This window comes from Lipomyces doorenjongii, assembly GCF_038497915.1.
Source record: "Lipomyces doorenjongii strain NRRL Y-27504 unplaced genomic scaffold V1508scaffold_10, whole genome shotgun sequence".
Taxonomy (NCBI): Eukaryota; Fungi; Ascomycota; class Lipomycetes; order Lipomycetales; family Lipomycetaceae; genus Lipomyces; species Lipomyces doorenjongii.
In genome coordinates this window covers 244,170-257,992 of record NW_027118077.1, presented here as the reverse complement: position 1 = coordinate 257,992, position 13,823 = coordinate 244,170, and the positions used below count along the sequence as shown (strand labels likewise).

The 13,823-nt window shown below is 49.0% G+C and overlaps 7 protein-coding genes across 7 annotated transcripts; 4 read left to right on the top strand and 3 right to left on the bottom strand.

Annotated features, from left to right (window-relative positions):
- Positions 1 to 272: 272 nt before the first annotated feature.
- Positions 273 to 2,796, bottom strand: V1508DRAFT_437929 (Anp1-domain-containing protein). The gene is made up of 4 exons (XM_066942158.1): positions 2,387 to 2,796; positions 1,644 to 2,314; positions 1,464 to 1,589; positions 273 to 1,403 (listed from the first exon to the last, which is right to left on the bottom strand). Exons 1-4 carry the CDS (start codon positions 2,452 to 2,454, stop codon positions 757 to 759), a joined length of 1,512 nt encoding a protein of 503 aa, XP_066797476.1. The 5' UTR covers positions 2,455 to 2,796; the 3' UTR covers positions 273 to 756.
- Positions 2,797 to 2,828: 32 nt separating this feature from the next.
- V1508DRAFT_21333 (uncharacterized protein) lies at positions 2,829 to 4,383 on the bottom strand. Its single transcript, XM_066936247.1, has 2 exons — positions 3,799 to 4,383; positions 2,829 to 3,743 (listed from the first exon to the last, which is right to left on the bottom strand). Exons 1-2 carry the CDS (start codon positions 3,937 to 3,939, stop codon positions 3,105 to 3,107), a joined length of 780 nt encoding a protein of 259 aa, XP_066797475.1. The 5' UTR covers positions 3,940 to 4,383; the 3' UTR covers positions 2,829 to 3,104.
- Positions 4,384 to 5,474: 1,091 nt separating this feature from the next.
- V1508DRAFT_412742 (uncharacterized protein) lies at positions 5,475 to 7,074 on the top strand. The gene has a single exon (XM_066939668.1). The coding sequence runs from the start codon at positions 5,586 to 5,588 to the stop codon at positions 6,876 to 6,878; it is 1,293 nt and encodes a 430-aa protein (XP_066797474.1). The 5' UTR covers positions 5,475 to 5,585; the 3' UTR covers positions 6,879 to 7,074.
- V1508DRAFT_412741 (uncharacterized protein) lies at positions 7,010 to 8,622 on the bottom strand. The gene has a single exon (XM_066939667.1). The coding sequence runs from the start codon at positions 8,482 to 8,484 to the stop codon at positions 7,246 to 7,248; it is 1,239 nt and encodes a 412-aa protein (XP_066797473.1). The 5' UTR covers positions 8,485 to 8,622; the 3' UTR covers positions 7,010 to 7,245.
- A 68-nt stretch (positions 8,623 to 8,690) lies between these two features.
- On the top strand, positions 8,691 to 10,333 carry V1508DRAFT_21256 (uncharacterized protein). The gene is made up of 2 exons (XM_066936242.1): positions 8,691 to 10,190; positions 10,261 to 10,333. Exon 1 carries the CDS (start codon positions 8,839 to 8,841, stop codon positions 9,922 to 9,924), a length of 1,086 nt encoding a protein of 361 aa, XP_066797472.1. The 5' UTR covers positions 8,691 to 8,838; the 3' UTR covers positions 9,925 to 10,190; positions 10,261 to 10,333.
- Positions 10,334 to 10,849: 516 nt separating this feature from the next.
- V1508DRAFT_402899 (uncharacterized protein) lies at positions 10,850 to 11,342 on the top strand (the record flags this gene model as incomplete). Its single annotated transcript, XM_066938519.1, has 4 exons — positions 10,850 to 10,982; positions 11,043 to 11,114; positions 11,139 to 11,185; positions 11,226 to 11,342. 4 exons carry the CDS (start codon positions 10,850 to 10,852, stop codon positions 11,340 to 11,342), a joined length of 369 nt encoding a protein of 122 aa, XP_066797471.1.
- A 1,253-nt stretch (positions 11,343 to 12,595) lies between these two features.
- V1508DRAFT_350916 (uncharacterized protein) lies at positions 12,596 to 13,704 on the top strand (the record flags this gene model as incomplete). Its single annotated transcript, XM_066936798.1, has 2 exons — positions 12,596 to 12,636; positions 12,714 to 13,704. 2 exons carry the CDS (start codon positions 12,596 to 12,598, stop codon positions 13,702 to 13,704), a joined length of 1,032 nt encoding a protein of 343 aa, XP_066797470.1.
- Between the last annotated feature and the right edge of the window lie 119 nt (positions 13,705 to 13,823).

Sequence of the window (13,823 nt, the reverse complement as noted above, 5' to 3'; positions counted from 1 at the left end):
CTCTATCCTACAAGTGCCATTCCCCTTTGCAGTCTTTTGGCTTCCACCGCGTGCGGCGATATTATAGACTCCGCCTCCTTGAGAGCAAGGCAACGTGCGGGGTGGGGTCCGTCCATTAAAATAAATGGCAGTCAGCTACCTGCTCAGATGCCAAGGTTGTGTGTGCCTTTGCTTTCTCCCGCCTCTGTATTGTGCCAAACCTTCTCACTTATGATAGAACGTGTCCAGTACAGGGTGGCGCAATCTGCTCTAGTCTAAAAGTCTATTGATAAACCTCATTCACTCATCTACAATAATGCAATATATCCTCAACTTCACCATGGCCTAGCCCGATTCGGGCCATCAGATAACACCAAATCCAAACATCACCTCTTGTTTTATTTTTTCTTATCTCGCACCCTGCACCGTATACTAAATCGCATAAATTTTTTCATTGTTCGATCCTGTAAACTACAATTACAAATTTGTTCACCTAGTTATCTTCGATGCACAAACTAAATAAATTTATATTTGATATACAAGCTAACAAAAATACCCATAACTGCAAAAAACTTCCTTTACAGAAACACAAAAGCGCAAACGGAAAAACAAAACGAGCAGCTGCGCAGCGAATCATGCAAAACCTAACAAACAAAAGCGGAATGTCAGCTAAAACATATACAGAATCCTTAATCGTACCAAATGTCTATCCTTTTATATACCTCAAGCGAGAATAGGGAAATGATGACATAAAGATCTACCTTCCTACTGTATGGTCTATCGCGCGGGATTCTTTGCGGCCTTGGCATCTTTCGCGTCTTTCGAACCAGACCCACCGGCAGCGCCCGCCTTCTTTGCTGCTTCCTCAGCCTTGGCTTTCTCCATTGCGAGTTGTTGCTTCTTCATCTCCTCGGCGACCTGTTTGGCCGCCCGCAGTTCCGCCGCACGAACCGAATCCAAAAACCCCTCGCCATTCTCGTACATCTCCAGTGGATCCTTCTCCCGCGACGACTCCTTCAGCGGAGACTCCCCACTATCGCTAACCGCAGCAGCAGACCCTGCGCCGCCAGTCTTTTCCTTACCCGCCGCCTCCTGAGCCTCCTTTTCTTTTCGTAACCGCTCCTGCTCCATCTCCGCCATATGCCGCAGATCGTCCACACTAGGCTCATACATATGCCAAATAACATAATGCGGCAGGCCAACCACCGAAAATCCCATCCGCTTACACATCTTGCCGAACCCTTCTGTCTCTGCGTGCTTTTCGAACGAAAAGGCCGGGAAGTGCCCGCCCTGGCGGAAAACCCGAGCCTTCGCCAGAATCGAAACGCCGCCGACGCCGTCAATTTCCATTTCGACATCAGGATCGCCGTACGGATCGCGTAGATATGCTAAATGCGGTCGCCACGTCGCGTATTCCGGATATCCTGCACTATCTGTTAGTCATTTTGCGTAGACACGACATCGACGACTAAAGATCAACCCACCCTCAACAATAACCGCGTCCTCGCCAAGAGTCTGAGCAAGCTGAATCGCAGTCTCGCTCTCCTGCCATGAGTTTAAATCATACGGCTGCTCGCCTCCCAACCAAGCCGGAAGTGGTCGCCAAATATCTAATTCACATTAACAAAACCATACATCCACCGCCGCGATTCAAAATCACGTACTCGGAACAATGACATCCTTGTTATGTCTCATCAAATCCTCAATGACCGTCGGCGGCGCGACTTCGACATCCGCATCACGCCAGTACACCCAGCTATGCTCCGGCTTCAGTGAAGCCGACAGCAGCCAATTTCGCGCGCGCGCCATCAACTTCCGACGCGGTCCCTGAGCCGCAAACCCGTGTCTGTCCGAGAACCCCTGGCCGACGACCTGCCCGAAATCTTTTTCGAAGATATCAATGTGTCCGAAGCGCTGATGCGGGTCCTCATCCGACTGCAGCCGTTCGAGCAATGTGTTCAGCAGCAACAGCGTCTCGTCTTTCGAATCCGATACAAGGAAAGCCATGTCTATTAGCGAATGTGGATACGTCAGATTTCGCAAGTGCGAAAACATAAGCGGCAGATGCTGCGCCGCGTCACGCAACGGAATGCACATCAGCACGCGCTCCTCGCGTTCCCAACCTCTGCCTGTGCCGGCCGATTTCGAGAGATCGTAGTGGTGGACAGTCGTTATTAGTGGATCATCGCGGAATATACTCGAGCCGAGTGACGGGACGACGAGCGTGCGCAGGGTCGGGAAGAAGAAAAACAGAAGAGCGAGGGAACATAAGACAAGCACGAGGCGTTTCGAGGGATGCCGACGCAAAAACTGGCTCTTCGACCGCGGTTGAAATCTGTCGTGAATTAGTACATCGACTTTCTCGCAAGACTCAAAAGAGCTAAAGGCCAAATCAGACGCGACATACCTATGTGGTGATATATTGAAAGTCTGGGACGTGTGCGGAAAGGGGTTGCCGTTCATCATGGAAAACATTCAAGCACGCAGGCCGAAGCGAGCCAAACGCAAGCAAAGCTCCTAGGAAAACCTAGCAAAACGCACGCCTCAGGAAATGGTCTTCTCACGAAATCCCGGACAGTGCCCGCGTTGTGATGGTGGACGGTGACGAAGCGGAAAAGACGTGGTCGAGTTAGACGGGATAGGAACGTCGAACCACGAGAGCGGGCCTGTTAACACGAGAACAAAACAAAATGTGGCTCCAAATTTAGGCGCGTGGCGCAGAAAGACATTCCCAAGTCGGCAATTGAGCAAATCATGCGCCACAATCATGCGCCACAAGTGGCTGTGCATGGTGGCAACTGCCAAACGCAATGCCCGTCACTGCGGCGCCTCACTGTGGCGCCACATGGCCTCCACGTTTCTCAATTACTGACTGCTCGAATCTCTCATGATATTGATATAATACTGTTTAACAGCATTACGCAGTCAATGTTGCAGGCTAAATCCCAATAACAGGTTGTCATATCCAGTCCACGCACGATTTGACATTACGAGACAATCGCTCCTGCTTGCGACAATACAGGCTAGTAATACTGTGGTTCAACGCCGCCTGTATTATTCAATATTCCCTCAGAGAGCACGTCAGCATACATTATATTGCGTAACCTCATGTCCGTACAGAACCATCAATTGTCCTTGATATCAATGGTATTCATGTTAATATACTCCTTATAATTCTGCTCCTCCTCAGCCAATCTTTTCTTTGTAATACGTCTATACAACGCGAACGCGGTAACCCCAACCGTCATTATCTCTGCCCCAATCTGCAAAACAGCACAAATGAAATTCCATCTATTCTGGAAACAAAGTCGCTCGAAATTGATCTGCCCTTCAAACGCATCTCGCCGTGGGCCCTGCTTGCACGACCATGTCCAGATATCTCTGCCCCCGACTTGGTCCTTGAGGCCCCAGAGTTTGAGTGAACCAGTCACGACGGTCCACATGATAACGCCGGCGAAGAACGAGACTATTGAGAATACGGTCACGACCGTGTCCATCCGCGACGACGATTGCCATGACACCATGCCGAGTAAGTATAAGATCACGCAATTCAACGGCACAGACACCGTTGCGACGACAAGAGTGACGGTGGTCGGCCAAGTATAAGCGTGCGGTGGCCACGCGTTAAACTGGCCCTTCGTGAGATGCCTCGTATCATTGAACACAGCGAATGTGGACGCAGTCAAGCCGAGAACGACGGACGAGCACATAAAGTTGAAGATTCGAAGACATGTTCGGGCGACACGCACGCGTGATTTGTGTCTCTTTTGCATTATTCGTCAGCATCATTAATGACAGTAAAAAACCTGCAGACCATACCGCGTCTAACTCGGAAAGGACTCTCAGGTTTTCCTGCATCTGCTGCCTCTGATGGTCAAAATGGCCGTTGTTCGGCTCCAGAAACATATCTGAATCATTGTATTCTTTCTGGTCAGCGTCCTCCATTGTGCAGTTGTTCATATCTTTTCTACTTCGTTTCGTTCTAAATTGCTGCCGTGTCCGCAGAAATAACAGAAATTTCTGGTTTGAAAAGTTGCAAGGTGCCCTGGGGAGTAGTCTGGACGCACGGTATGCTTCCCCGCGTGATCGGCGGCGCCAAAAGACTATGCCCACTGAGACCGAACAAGTCTGGGAACAAGCAGGACAGTACGCTCCAGCAGTATTGCTCGCGAAGAAGACAGGTGGAACGGCAGCTCATAATGAGAGGAAGTTAAATTATGGACAGTTTACCAGTCATGTGTAAGCCATCGAGTTCGTAGTGCCAGGCCGTGAGTCAGCTGCGAGCCATCTGCGAGAACAGTGCCTTGCGGTACCAACTGCACGAGTGGCAATCGAGTCCCGTCATCCTTAGCTCACAACTTTACGTCGGTAACAGCTATTGTATATTCAGTTATTCAGATGTCCCTCTACCCGACAGCAAGGTTTCAGCCGCATTTGTTGCCAGCTCGCTTAAGGGCATCTCCAAGTGAGAATTAAAGATTCATATCGCGTAACGATCGCCTAAAAAGATATGTCAATTACCGATTTTGATTTGATTGACTGGCTTGTCCTGCAGTCACAGACATTGATTAACCTCTGTTAATATGATAATAGAGAGCTCTACGATCTTTCTGGAATAAGTATGGCAAGCACATAGTGTGCGCGACACAGCTATCTGGCAGCGCCGCTTGAGAATACGCGCGGTATTGAGAATGGATGTTTAGCAATGGCTGACCTTACTTCTTGTCAACGTTCATTTGACCACACAAACTGAGCGACTTGATCACAAGTATATATCCATCTTTCAGTAAGACGAGATGAGTTCGATATTGTCGCAAATATTACGGACGCAAGGTCTTTTAAAAACTGGTTTAAATTCGTGCTCGTTTCAGCAGCCTTTTGGGTCTCAGGTGTTACTCCACATCAACTGATAATGCTGCGGATTTACTGCTCTCGAGGACGAGCTCTCCTGTCCCGCATTCGCATATACCGGAGCTCGAATGGTATACCTGACTATATTGTGCTCTGGTTGCGTACGGTCATATCCTATCCTAAAAGATTGCATTCGGTGTATTGGTACATGTCGCCATACAGAGGAAGGGGGTTTCTCGGCGCCAAATCATACGTTTACTATGCTCGGCTCTAAGGGTCCTACATTATCCTCATGTATTATCATGTATAACGTCCTTAATGTATAGAAAGAGCTGCATGATGCAGGGGCTACCTGCGCGTGCGGGAGAGTGCGCTTGATATGTGAGCCTTGACAATAGAGATTAATTCATGAGATCATCAACGTCAGATTGAATTGAACTCTCTGAGCTTAATGCGCGGACTATCCATGAAGGAGACTGACCTTGATACTTGCCATCATAGGAATCTCAGTACAGACTTATCAGCGATAAACCGCGGCAGTGCACGGACATTCACCGTGCATCACCTAACCCTGCAATGTCCCTGATCCCAAAATAAACTTCATGCGCCCAGCTGCAGCCATTCCAAACCCTCATCGCGGTGATCGACACAATCAATAGGCTAGTACACTTAGGAACTAACACCACATCAAAGTCAACAAATGACCTGGGTAGTCTGACGAATGCTCAGGTTAGAGCAGCTAGAGCATTGTATAAATGCCTGTTTCATTATCTAATCTTCTTCATACGCCGCGGCCACGCGGGCGACGGCGAGCGGTCGGAACTCAACAGTCACCTGGCCCGGCCGCCGTCATTGACCCTTCCGCCACAGCTACGTCCCCGAAGACAGAGGTCTTGTCGTCTGCTACATCTCATTATCTGCATACCAATGTTGGTAGTCCATATACTGACGGGAAGGGTTACTCGAGTGCATTGTCCTTTCCCGAGATCTTCCATAGACTGAATCCGCGATACGTGTTCACGCGGCGTGGCATAACGCTAGACAATATCCACAAGGAAAAGCAAGCGGCAATCGAAGCCGGAGTTATTTACGGAACGCGAACGTATGACTGGGGCACTCCTAGTGCGTCAGTCAAGTCACCCACATCGGCTACATTCGCTGGCACGCCGGATGGTGCGGGAGCAACTACGACGAGGAGGGGCACAATTCGGCGAATATTACAAGTGTCGAAATCTGTTTTGCGCACGAAACCACTACCATCTCTTCCGAGTGTCATATCGAGACAGAAAGCCGAACTATCGCGGGCGCGTACGCGCATTGAGGTGACGAATGATTTTAGCACGGACTTGGGCGACCTCAGTCTTGGAGACCGTGATGCGCTGGGTATCACTCTATCGCAACCAGTAGGTGGAACCGCGACAGCCACTACTCATAGGACAGACATGAGCACAGAGACTCGCAACCGATTCTCGTTTGACTCGTCCACGAACGGCTCCTTGCTACGCAATGACTCCGACGCGTCAAAAGCGACAAAAATCTCCATAGATCCTCCGCTGTCGGTTCCAGAAGAGGATGACATCGAGCACGACGAGGAACCGAATGAAATCGTGATTCCGTTCCCTGCGAAAATATATTCAGCGGCCGAATTAGCCGATATCACGGCGTTTGATTTCTCAGATAATGCATACGACGACGGATTTGATGATATGCTGATCGACGAAGTTAACGCGTACGGTGCTGAGGACGGGTTTTCTAGCTCTGAAGATTCCGATTTTGAACGCCCGATCAGCCACACCTCACTTACTCCCATATCAGAGCAGACGGACGAAGATGGGACCCCCGTTTCTTCTCCCGTGATGTCCTCGCCAATGTCGGCTCAAAGTCGAGAAGTCGTGGCCTATGTGCGCGGGAGCAGAGGATGGGTTGTCGAACGGAGAATGCGGAAAGGGGGCTGGGGTTATCAAGCCCCGGACGGCGAAGTAGAAATTGGTGCGGAGGTTGAGGAAGAGTTGCTGGCCACGGAGAGAGTCGAGCGGCGAGCTATCTAGGCAATACCCCATCATTTCCGTCTAGCTCTGAAATGGCATTTAATTGCACTAAAGTCATTCTAAAGTGGCATATTGTACTTTTAGGATTGGGATTCTTCTGCTACTGTACGGTACGAGTTCACATTGTCGAGATTGGTTAACGTTTATGCATCATTGTTAGATTTAATATAATAATACAACTACCATATCAATGGAGGAACATAACAAGTAACCTCATATGAGGACACCACCATCTTAAATCATCCTATCGTATATACAAATATATGCATCCGAACAAATACCTGGGACTCCGAAATTAAATAGCATGAACCAAATTGTCAAGCAAGTCGAACTCCGTTACCAAACAGCTCCCGTCAGCTTGACTGTCCTAATTTCGGCTTTTGGATTTTTTTCCGTACTTTGCCGCGCACTCGTTGCAATACCATTGGCCTTTTGGCGGTGCGCTGAGACCAACACACGGCAAGTGGAACCATTCCCGCTTGCAATCTGGTCCGTCGCAGCCAACCATCTCTCCGTATGATACCTGCTGGCAGTAGCAATACACTGGCTCGCTTTCTGGATCGTCTCTGTTTGGCGAAATAGGATCTGATGCAGTCGACGGTGGAACAGCCGGTCGTCGTGCGTTACGAGACGTGACGGCGCGGCCTCCACGTCGCGATTGTTGGCCCGATGGAGTTGCCGGGCGCGCTGGTGACGGTGCTCTGGTACTTTCGTTCGCAGTAGATGCTAATATCGGTGCAACTGCAACTGCTGACAAGGCGCCGAGTGAGGATCCATTCTGATTTGTACCATTCTCCTTCTTGTCATTATTGGCCTTCCGTCGCTTGGTACTTGGTGCTTCGGACGCAGAGCCCGCAGTGGCATCTGCATTGTCCATGACATACTTCTCTGCAGTCAATGACGCGGTGGATTTGCTGTAATTTCCATTTGTTTGGGCATAGCTGTTACCTACTCGCGATTTCTTCGACTGTGAACCGCTGCCCGACTGGCCTCCAGACTCTGCTTGGTCCTCCGCCACTTGCGCCGCCCGCTTGGCCGCAATCGCTTCTCGTCGGCTCTCACTCCGCGTACTAGCCTGAGTCTGTGTCTTCGCTACATCGTCACCCTTGCCTCCGTCGCCAATTAAAGCCGGATGATGCGCAGGGCCAAAGATCACAGAGTCGGGCACCTCCCCGCCCTTCGATATCCGCTCGAAGTCCTGATTCAATCTATCCATGTGCCGTGCAACGGCCTCAGTAGCACTCCCAGCCACGTGAATCTTCTCCTCAAAACAAGGGAGTAAATCCGATATGATGCGGTGCACTTCCGCAAGCACCTGGGTCCGCGCAGGATCATTGTGCGGCATTGCCAAAAAATGGGGTATCAGCGTTGCCAGCAGCGTCGTGCTAGTCGTGCACTTCGCTTCAACCTCGCGAAGGAGTGTAAAATGCCGAATCACTTCCAGCGGAAACGCTTCGAGAAAATCCGACATGTCGTTCAGACCCGGGTACATCTCAGTCGGATGTTGGCGCCTCGAGGTGCCGCCTTCACCATTGCGACGGGAACTCGATTTCGTCGCTATCCGTGCCGATTTTTGTCGCGAGGTAATAGGCGCAGAAGTGCTCATTGCTGACTATATATCCTGATTGCGGAACTGTGATCTAGTCGATGAGGCAGTGGCCGGCGATGAGTGTGCTGAGAGGGAGGCCCCTTTATCCTTTGTTGAAAGATTACAGCTCGCTTCGCGCTAACGAACTGGCGCGACGGCGCCAGGCAAACATTTGCACGGAACCAACCGCCGCGCCGCTCCACTGTGTGCGTGCAACCATCGCGATTCTGCCCTAGCCGTCCTTACGTCGAGAGCCCTACGTAGCAAGAAAACTCCCAATCTCACCCCTGGTCCAAAACGATATAACAATATACTTTGAAAAATCGGTATCTACATCAACGGATCTCAGCTGTAGTAACTGTTCGACGCAACATGCCGCCACCCGCCGAGTCGACACAACCACAGGCGGCATCTATATTGCCTCCTCGTTCAGTGCCCCTGTCAACATCAACGTGCGAGCTATGTCATATTCGCAAACCCTTTCTGCGGCGTCCAAAAACAGGTCAAAAGATCTGTCAGCCATGTTTCTTTCACGTATTTGAGCGTGAAATCCATAACACAATCAGCTCGAGGAACCTTTTCTATCGTGGAGAACGAGTTGCAATTGGTGCGTCTGGTGGTAAAGATTCTACTGTTTTGGCACATGTCCTTAAAGTCCTGAACGAACGGTACGATTACGGCGTGGAGTTCGTTTTACTATCAATCGACGAAGGAATCAAAGGCTATCGGGACGACTCCCTAGAGACTGTGAAACGAAACAAGGACCAGTATGTCATGCCATTGGAAATTGTGAGTTATAAGGAACTATACGATGACTGGAGCATGGACGATATCGTTGCTCAGATCGGAAATCGGAACAATTGCACATATTGTGGTGTCTTTCGACGACAGGCGTTAGATCGTGGAGCACAGAAACTTGGGATAAAGCATGTCGTTACCGGTCACAACGCCGACGATATGGCGGAGACAGTGCTTATGAATTTACTGAGGGGCGACACTGCACGTCTGGATCGGTGTACTGAAATTGTCACACAGTCGGCGGATTCACAGGTGAAGAGGTCAAAGCCTCTCAAATTTACGTACGAGAAGGAAATTGTGTTGTATGCGCATTATAAAAAGCTAGATTATTTTTCGACAGAGTGTATATACTCTCCAGAAGCGTTTAGGGGAACTGCACGTACTCTGATTAAGAATCTGGAGACAGTCAGGCCAAGTGCTATTGTCGACATTATTAGATCGGGTGAGACGTTTGCATTGGAAAGAAAAAAGAGTGGTACAGCATTAAAGCTTGGCAGCTGTGAGCGTTGTGGATACATCTCGTCAAACCGAATATGTAAGGCCTGCGTCTTGCTAGAAGGTCTCAACGCCGGTCGTGCGGCAGTACAAGTCAATGGCATTGAATACGAACCGGACGAAGGAGCGGCATTGCATAAACGGTTGGAGCATCTCAGTTTCTAGGATTAATTGTGTATAAAAAGTATGGAATATTTACGTCAAGGCGTACGGGTTTCTGGCTTTGTATAGTAGTACGGAATTCAAATGTGTTTTTTTGGCGTGAGCTGATTCAATCTTGTCGATCATGCCTTACTTGAATACTGTGCCCAGTAATTAAGTCATAGGATCAAATAGAAGCTTTAGAGCCTAACTGAGTGGTCAATATGGTCAATAAAGATCACGATCCACTGCCTCAAAGTGAAATGGATTGAGTAGTTCCCCTAAATCACGTGAGTGATGATTTGTAATATTCGTATTACCTACGGGATATGAATACGTATAAGGCTAATTTAGATATAGGTATATATACGGATACAGACATTTTGTCTGGTTACGGCTACGAATACGAAATATCGGAAAATAAGCCCTGGGTAATATGTACGGCGCCAGTGAGATGCAAGCTGGAGAGAGGTTGCTCATTACTGGGATACCATTGATAGTAGTTTGGAAAAATATCAAAAGAGCGGCATCCCAGCCGGGGAAAGGGGGGCGCGAATAACACCCCATCCCCTCCATTTCCATAATGTCTCCTTCGGAGTGAGTAATTCTTCCATTGGCCTGAACAATAGCTCGACCTAGTGACATTCGCGCTCACTACTGTCAATGCACCCAGTATGAATTACGGTATTCTTTCGAATTGATGTACTTGTCATTATTCTCTTTTCCCAAACATTTATATCTCAGTGGACCTGATACCCAAACCTATGGAGAGTTAGAGCCTGTGTCGATGCAGTCCTGACGAACGAGGCACGTCAGTGGTCTCTTCTCTCTCCACTGGACTTTCGTCAGTTGTCGATATATGAAGTCCTTTGGAAGCCTTATGAAAATATTCGCATTGTCTATCACGTGAGACTTCGACTCGTGCACTTTCCGTCTCTACTCTGCATATATGCACGAGCAATTGCAGGTCCAGAAAATTAAGATGTCCATTTCTTCGCAGGGACCACCCTCTTCCAGATCCAGTGGCCAGGGCAAGGTCGATTGGTTCTGGGGATGTCCCGAGGGATGGTTTCGCTGCGCTCGTGCTTGAATTGAGTGTCATCGATTGCAGGGAAGTCTGTCATTCTGGTGCGGACTATTAGGTTTCAGTGTCGCGTATGATCGGCCTCTTGCCCGTTTCGCATATCTTGTCCGAGATCGCTTGCAGATCATGCGTTGTGAACAAAATGGTCGTTAAGAGTCAGGTGCCATGCAATACGGGCGAGGTATCAACATTCATATGAAAGTGGAGCGACTGCACCGATCCTTACGGGACTCTTTATGAGCCTCCAAGCGGTGATCACGAGACTGGACAGCGCGAGTTTCTTGTACAAGACCCGGATGGCTCCTTACTGCGGTTTGCCGAAGATCTTGGGACCCGTATGCACACTAAGGACTGCTAGGGATTGAAGACGGGACCATTTCACAGGTGGCTGAATAACAAGGCTTGTTGAGCATGGCCAATTGGCTGGCGACTGCGAATGAAGGTCTCTTTCTGTTATCCCGAACTCGTGAGGTACCCGATTATATGAAGGTTCGGCGAAGATGTATAGGAGCAAAAGAACCGTTTTACTTATGACGATTGTATTTAGGACGAATTCAACTTGGAACACTTATCCATTCAATTTTGATGAACAAGGTCTCGAGAATTTGCCCCATTTGCCCAGAATCCAAGTGTTGCTGAATCCCTTAGAATGAATGGCCAACATTTGGCTGACTCCGTCCTTGGCGTACATGTTCACAGTTTGCAAATCTCTCCTGTGTCATATGCCTGAGCAATTATCGAATCTTCTGAGGAGAGCCTAAGTTGCCCGTAGTGAAATCTTAGCGAAGGACACAGTTTCGCCCTTGACAGATTGTAGGCTCGCAAGCGATGAACGTATATTGCGGTTCGTCAAAATTGCCACAAAACTTCAATTACGTTCGCGCTATTTTATAGTTGATTTAAGTCGGCAGCTGGAACTGCTGGTTCTTTCATTTACACTTGTACTAGTTAGTATGATAAAGCAGTATTGCTCACTTCTTGTTATGAAGGACGTTATAGAAGAGAGCTGTTGTTTTGTTTGAGACAACTTAAAACTGTGAGATGGTGGCTGCCTGCCTGCGTTAGTGAACATGTGGCTAGCATAGCTAGACGGCTCGCTTAGGAAACGGTGAGTCCCAATGTAGGTAGTGAGCAGCCTGTTAGACCTGAGCAAAGGTGGTCCTCACTAATATTAATTCTACATATTGCCCCACCGCTCTACCCTTCGCTCCCAAGGTATACTATTGACAGTACCCGGCGTGAACACGGAAGTGAAATTTAGTGGCGGCAGTTTAAGGCAATTCAAGACGCGGCGTGGGCACTTATCCGGAAAATCCAATTGCCCAACTGTCCAGTTTATGCCTTCAAGGGTCTCCAAACGTAGTTGCTCACTGCCTTCGCTGTTGGTGTTCCTTTTCAGCAGTATCTGTAGAAGACTGGCAATTATCTTGGCTTGAGAATTTAGCAGCACCTCTGAGCTGACCCCACCGCCAGTTTCTGACTCGCCATCATTGACAAAGGCCGACTTAAAAAATGCAGCTCGCGGACGACTCATCAACATCTGCTATGGTATCCCCTGAGCTCCAAGACGATACAGCCACCTCGTTTACCGAGATAGTACCGATCTGCATGATGGGCACTCGAAAGGTTGCAGTCATTACTGGTGCCAATGGGTAAGTCAATAATGCTATGCTAATTTCAATTTTCCAAGTCATTTCTGGGAGACGACTGGACTAACATAATTCTGCAGCGGTCTCGGCTATAGCATCGCCTGCCGACTCCTCGACACTATTCCACCCTCCGTACCACTTACCATAGTGATCACTGCTCGATATCTCCGGAAGGCAGTCGAAACGATTAAAAGACTCCGTGCCTACGCGACAGGCCGCGACCTTCTCTCTTTCGACTATGTCCTTCTCGACCTTGGCTCCCTCTCGTCGATCGACGAGGTCGCTAGCCAACTCCTCTCCCGATATACGCACATAGACTACTTCTTCTGCAACGCCGGTGGCGGCGATTTCACTGGTATTGACTGGGCCGCGGCCTTTGTAGAAGTTCTCTCCAGCCCGAAAGATTCCGTCACGCACCCGTACTTCAAGCGCGAACGTACTGGCAGAATCTCACGCGACTCACTTGGCTGGGTTTTCCAAATCAACGTGTTTGCCAATTACTTCCTTGTGAAGCGAATTTCGTCATTACTATCTGGCGGTGGCCGCGTCATTCTGATAACGTCAATCGAGAGTGAAATCGCGCATAAATTCGACCCGAAGGACATTCAACTCATACATAGCGACCAACCGTACGTCGACTCGAAGAAGACTTTGGAATTAATGCACAGCGCTGTTGCGAAGCGGTGGGCGGAGGAGTTTGGCGTGCTGACATATATTACGCATCCTGGTATATGCAAAACATCTATTTTCGCGGCATACCTGAACTGGCTTTCTACGTTCGGCATGTTGTGCTTATTTTACATTGCAAGATGGATAGGAAGTCCTTGGCACGTCATTGCGCCTTATAATGGTGCTCTGGCTCCTGTGTGGGCTGCGGTAGAGGCTGTCCCGGAAGCGGATCCGGTAGATGGGGTCGTGTACGCATCTGCCTGTGACAGGTGGGGACGGTGTTATGTCAAGCGGACGCATAATGTGACAGAAGAAGATAGAAAGAATGGCGCTATTTTAGTGCAGGGACTGGATCAACTAGTCGAGGACTCGATGGAAAGGATCAAATTAGAAAGGACGTGATTGTCGTGTCGGCTATGAATTGTCCGCCGTAGGATCTGAATTGATTGTTTGGTGCCTATAACGTGTGGCGCGGTAGTTATAGCGTGTATTATATTGTGCACATTAGCTTTTGCCTTGCA

Bases quoted from the DNA above. Each gene is read 5' to 3' on its own strand.
- V1508DRAFT_437929 (XM_066942158.1), bottom strand. From the start codon at position 2,454: ATGTTTTCCATGATGAACGGCAACCCCTTTCCGCACACGTCCCAGACT. The intron at 2,315-2,386 runs GTATGTCGCGTC...AATTCACGACAG, and splicing joins TTCAATATATCACCACATAG to ATTTCAACCGCGGTCGAAGA. The intron at 1,404-1,463 runs GTGGGTTGATCT...CAGATAGTGCAG, and splicing joins GGACGCGGTTATTGTTGAGG to GATATCCGGAATACGCGACG.
- V1508DRAFT_21333 (XM_066936247.1), bottom strand. From the start codon at position 3,939: ATGAACAACTGCACAATGGAGGACGCTGACCAGAAAGAATACAATGAT. The intron at 3,744-3,798 runs GTATGGTCTGCA...ATAATGCAAAAG, and splicing joins TCCTTTCCGAGTTAGACGCG to AGACACAAATCACGCGTGCG.
- V1508DRAFT_412742 (XM_066939668.1), top strand. From the start codon at position 5,586: ATGCCTGTTTCATTATCTAATCTTCTTCATACGCCGCGGCCACGCGGG.
- V1508DRAFT_412741 (XM_066939667.1), bottom strand. From the start codon at position 8,484: ATGAGCACTTCTGCGCCTATTACCTCGCGACAAAAATCGGCACGGATA.
- V1508DRAFT_21256 (XM_066936242.1), top strand. From the start codon at position 8,839: ATGCCGCCACCCGCCGAGTCGACACAACCACAGGCGGCATCTATATTG.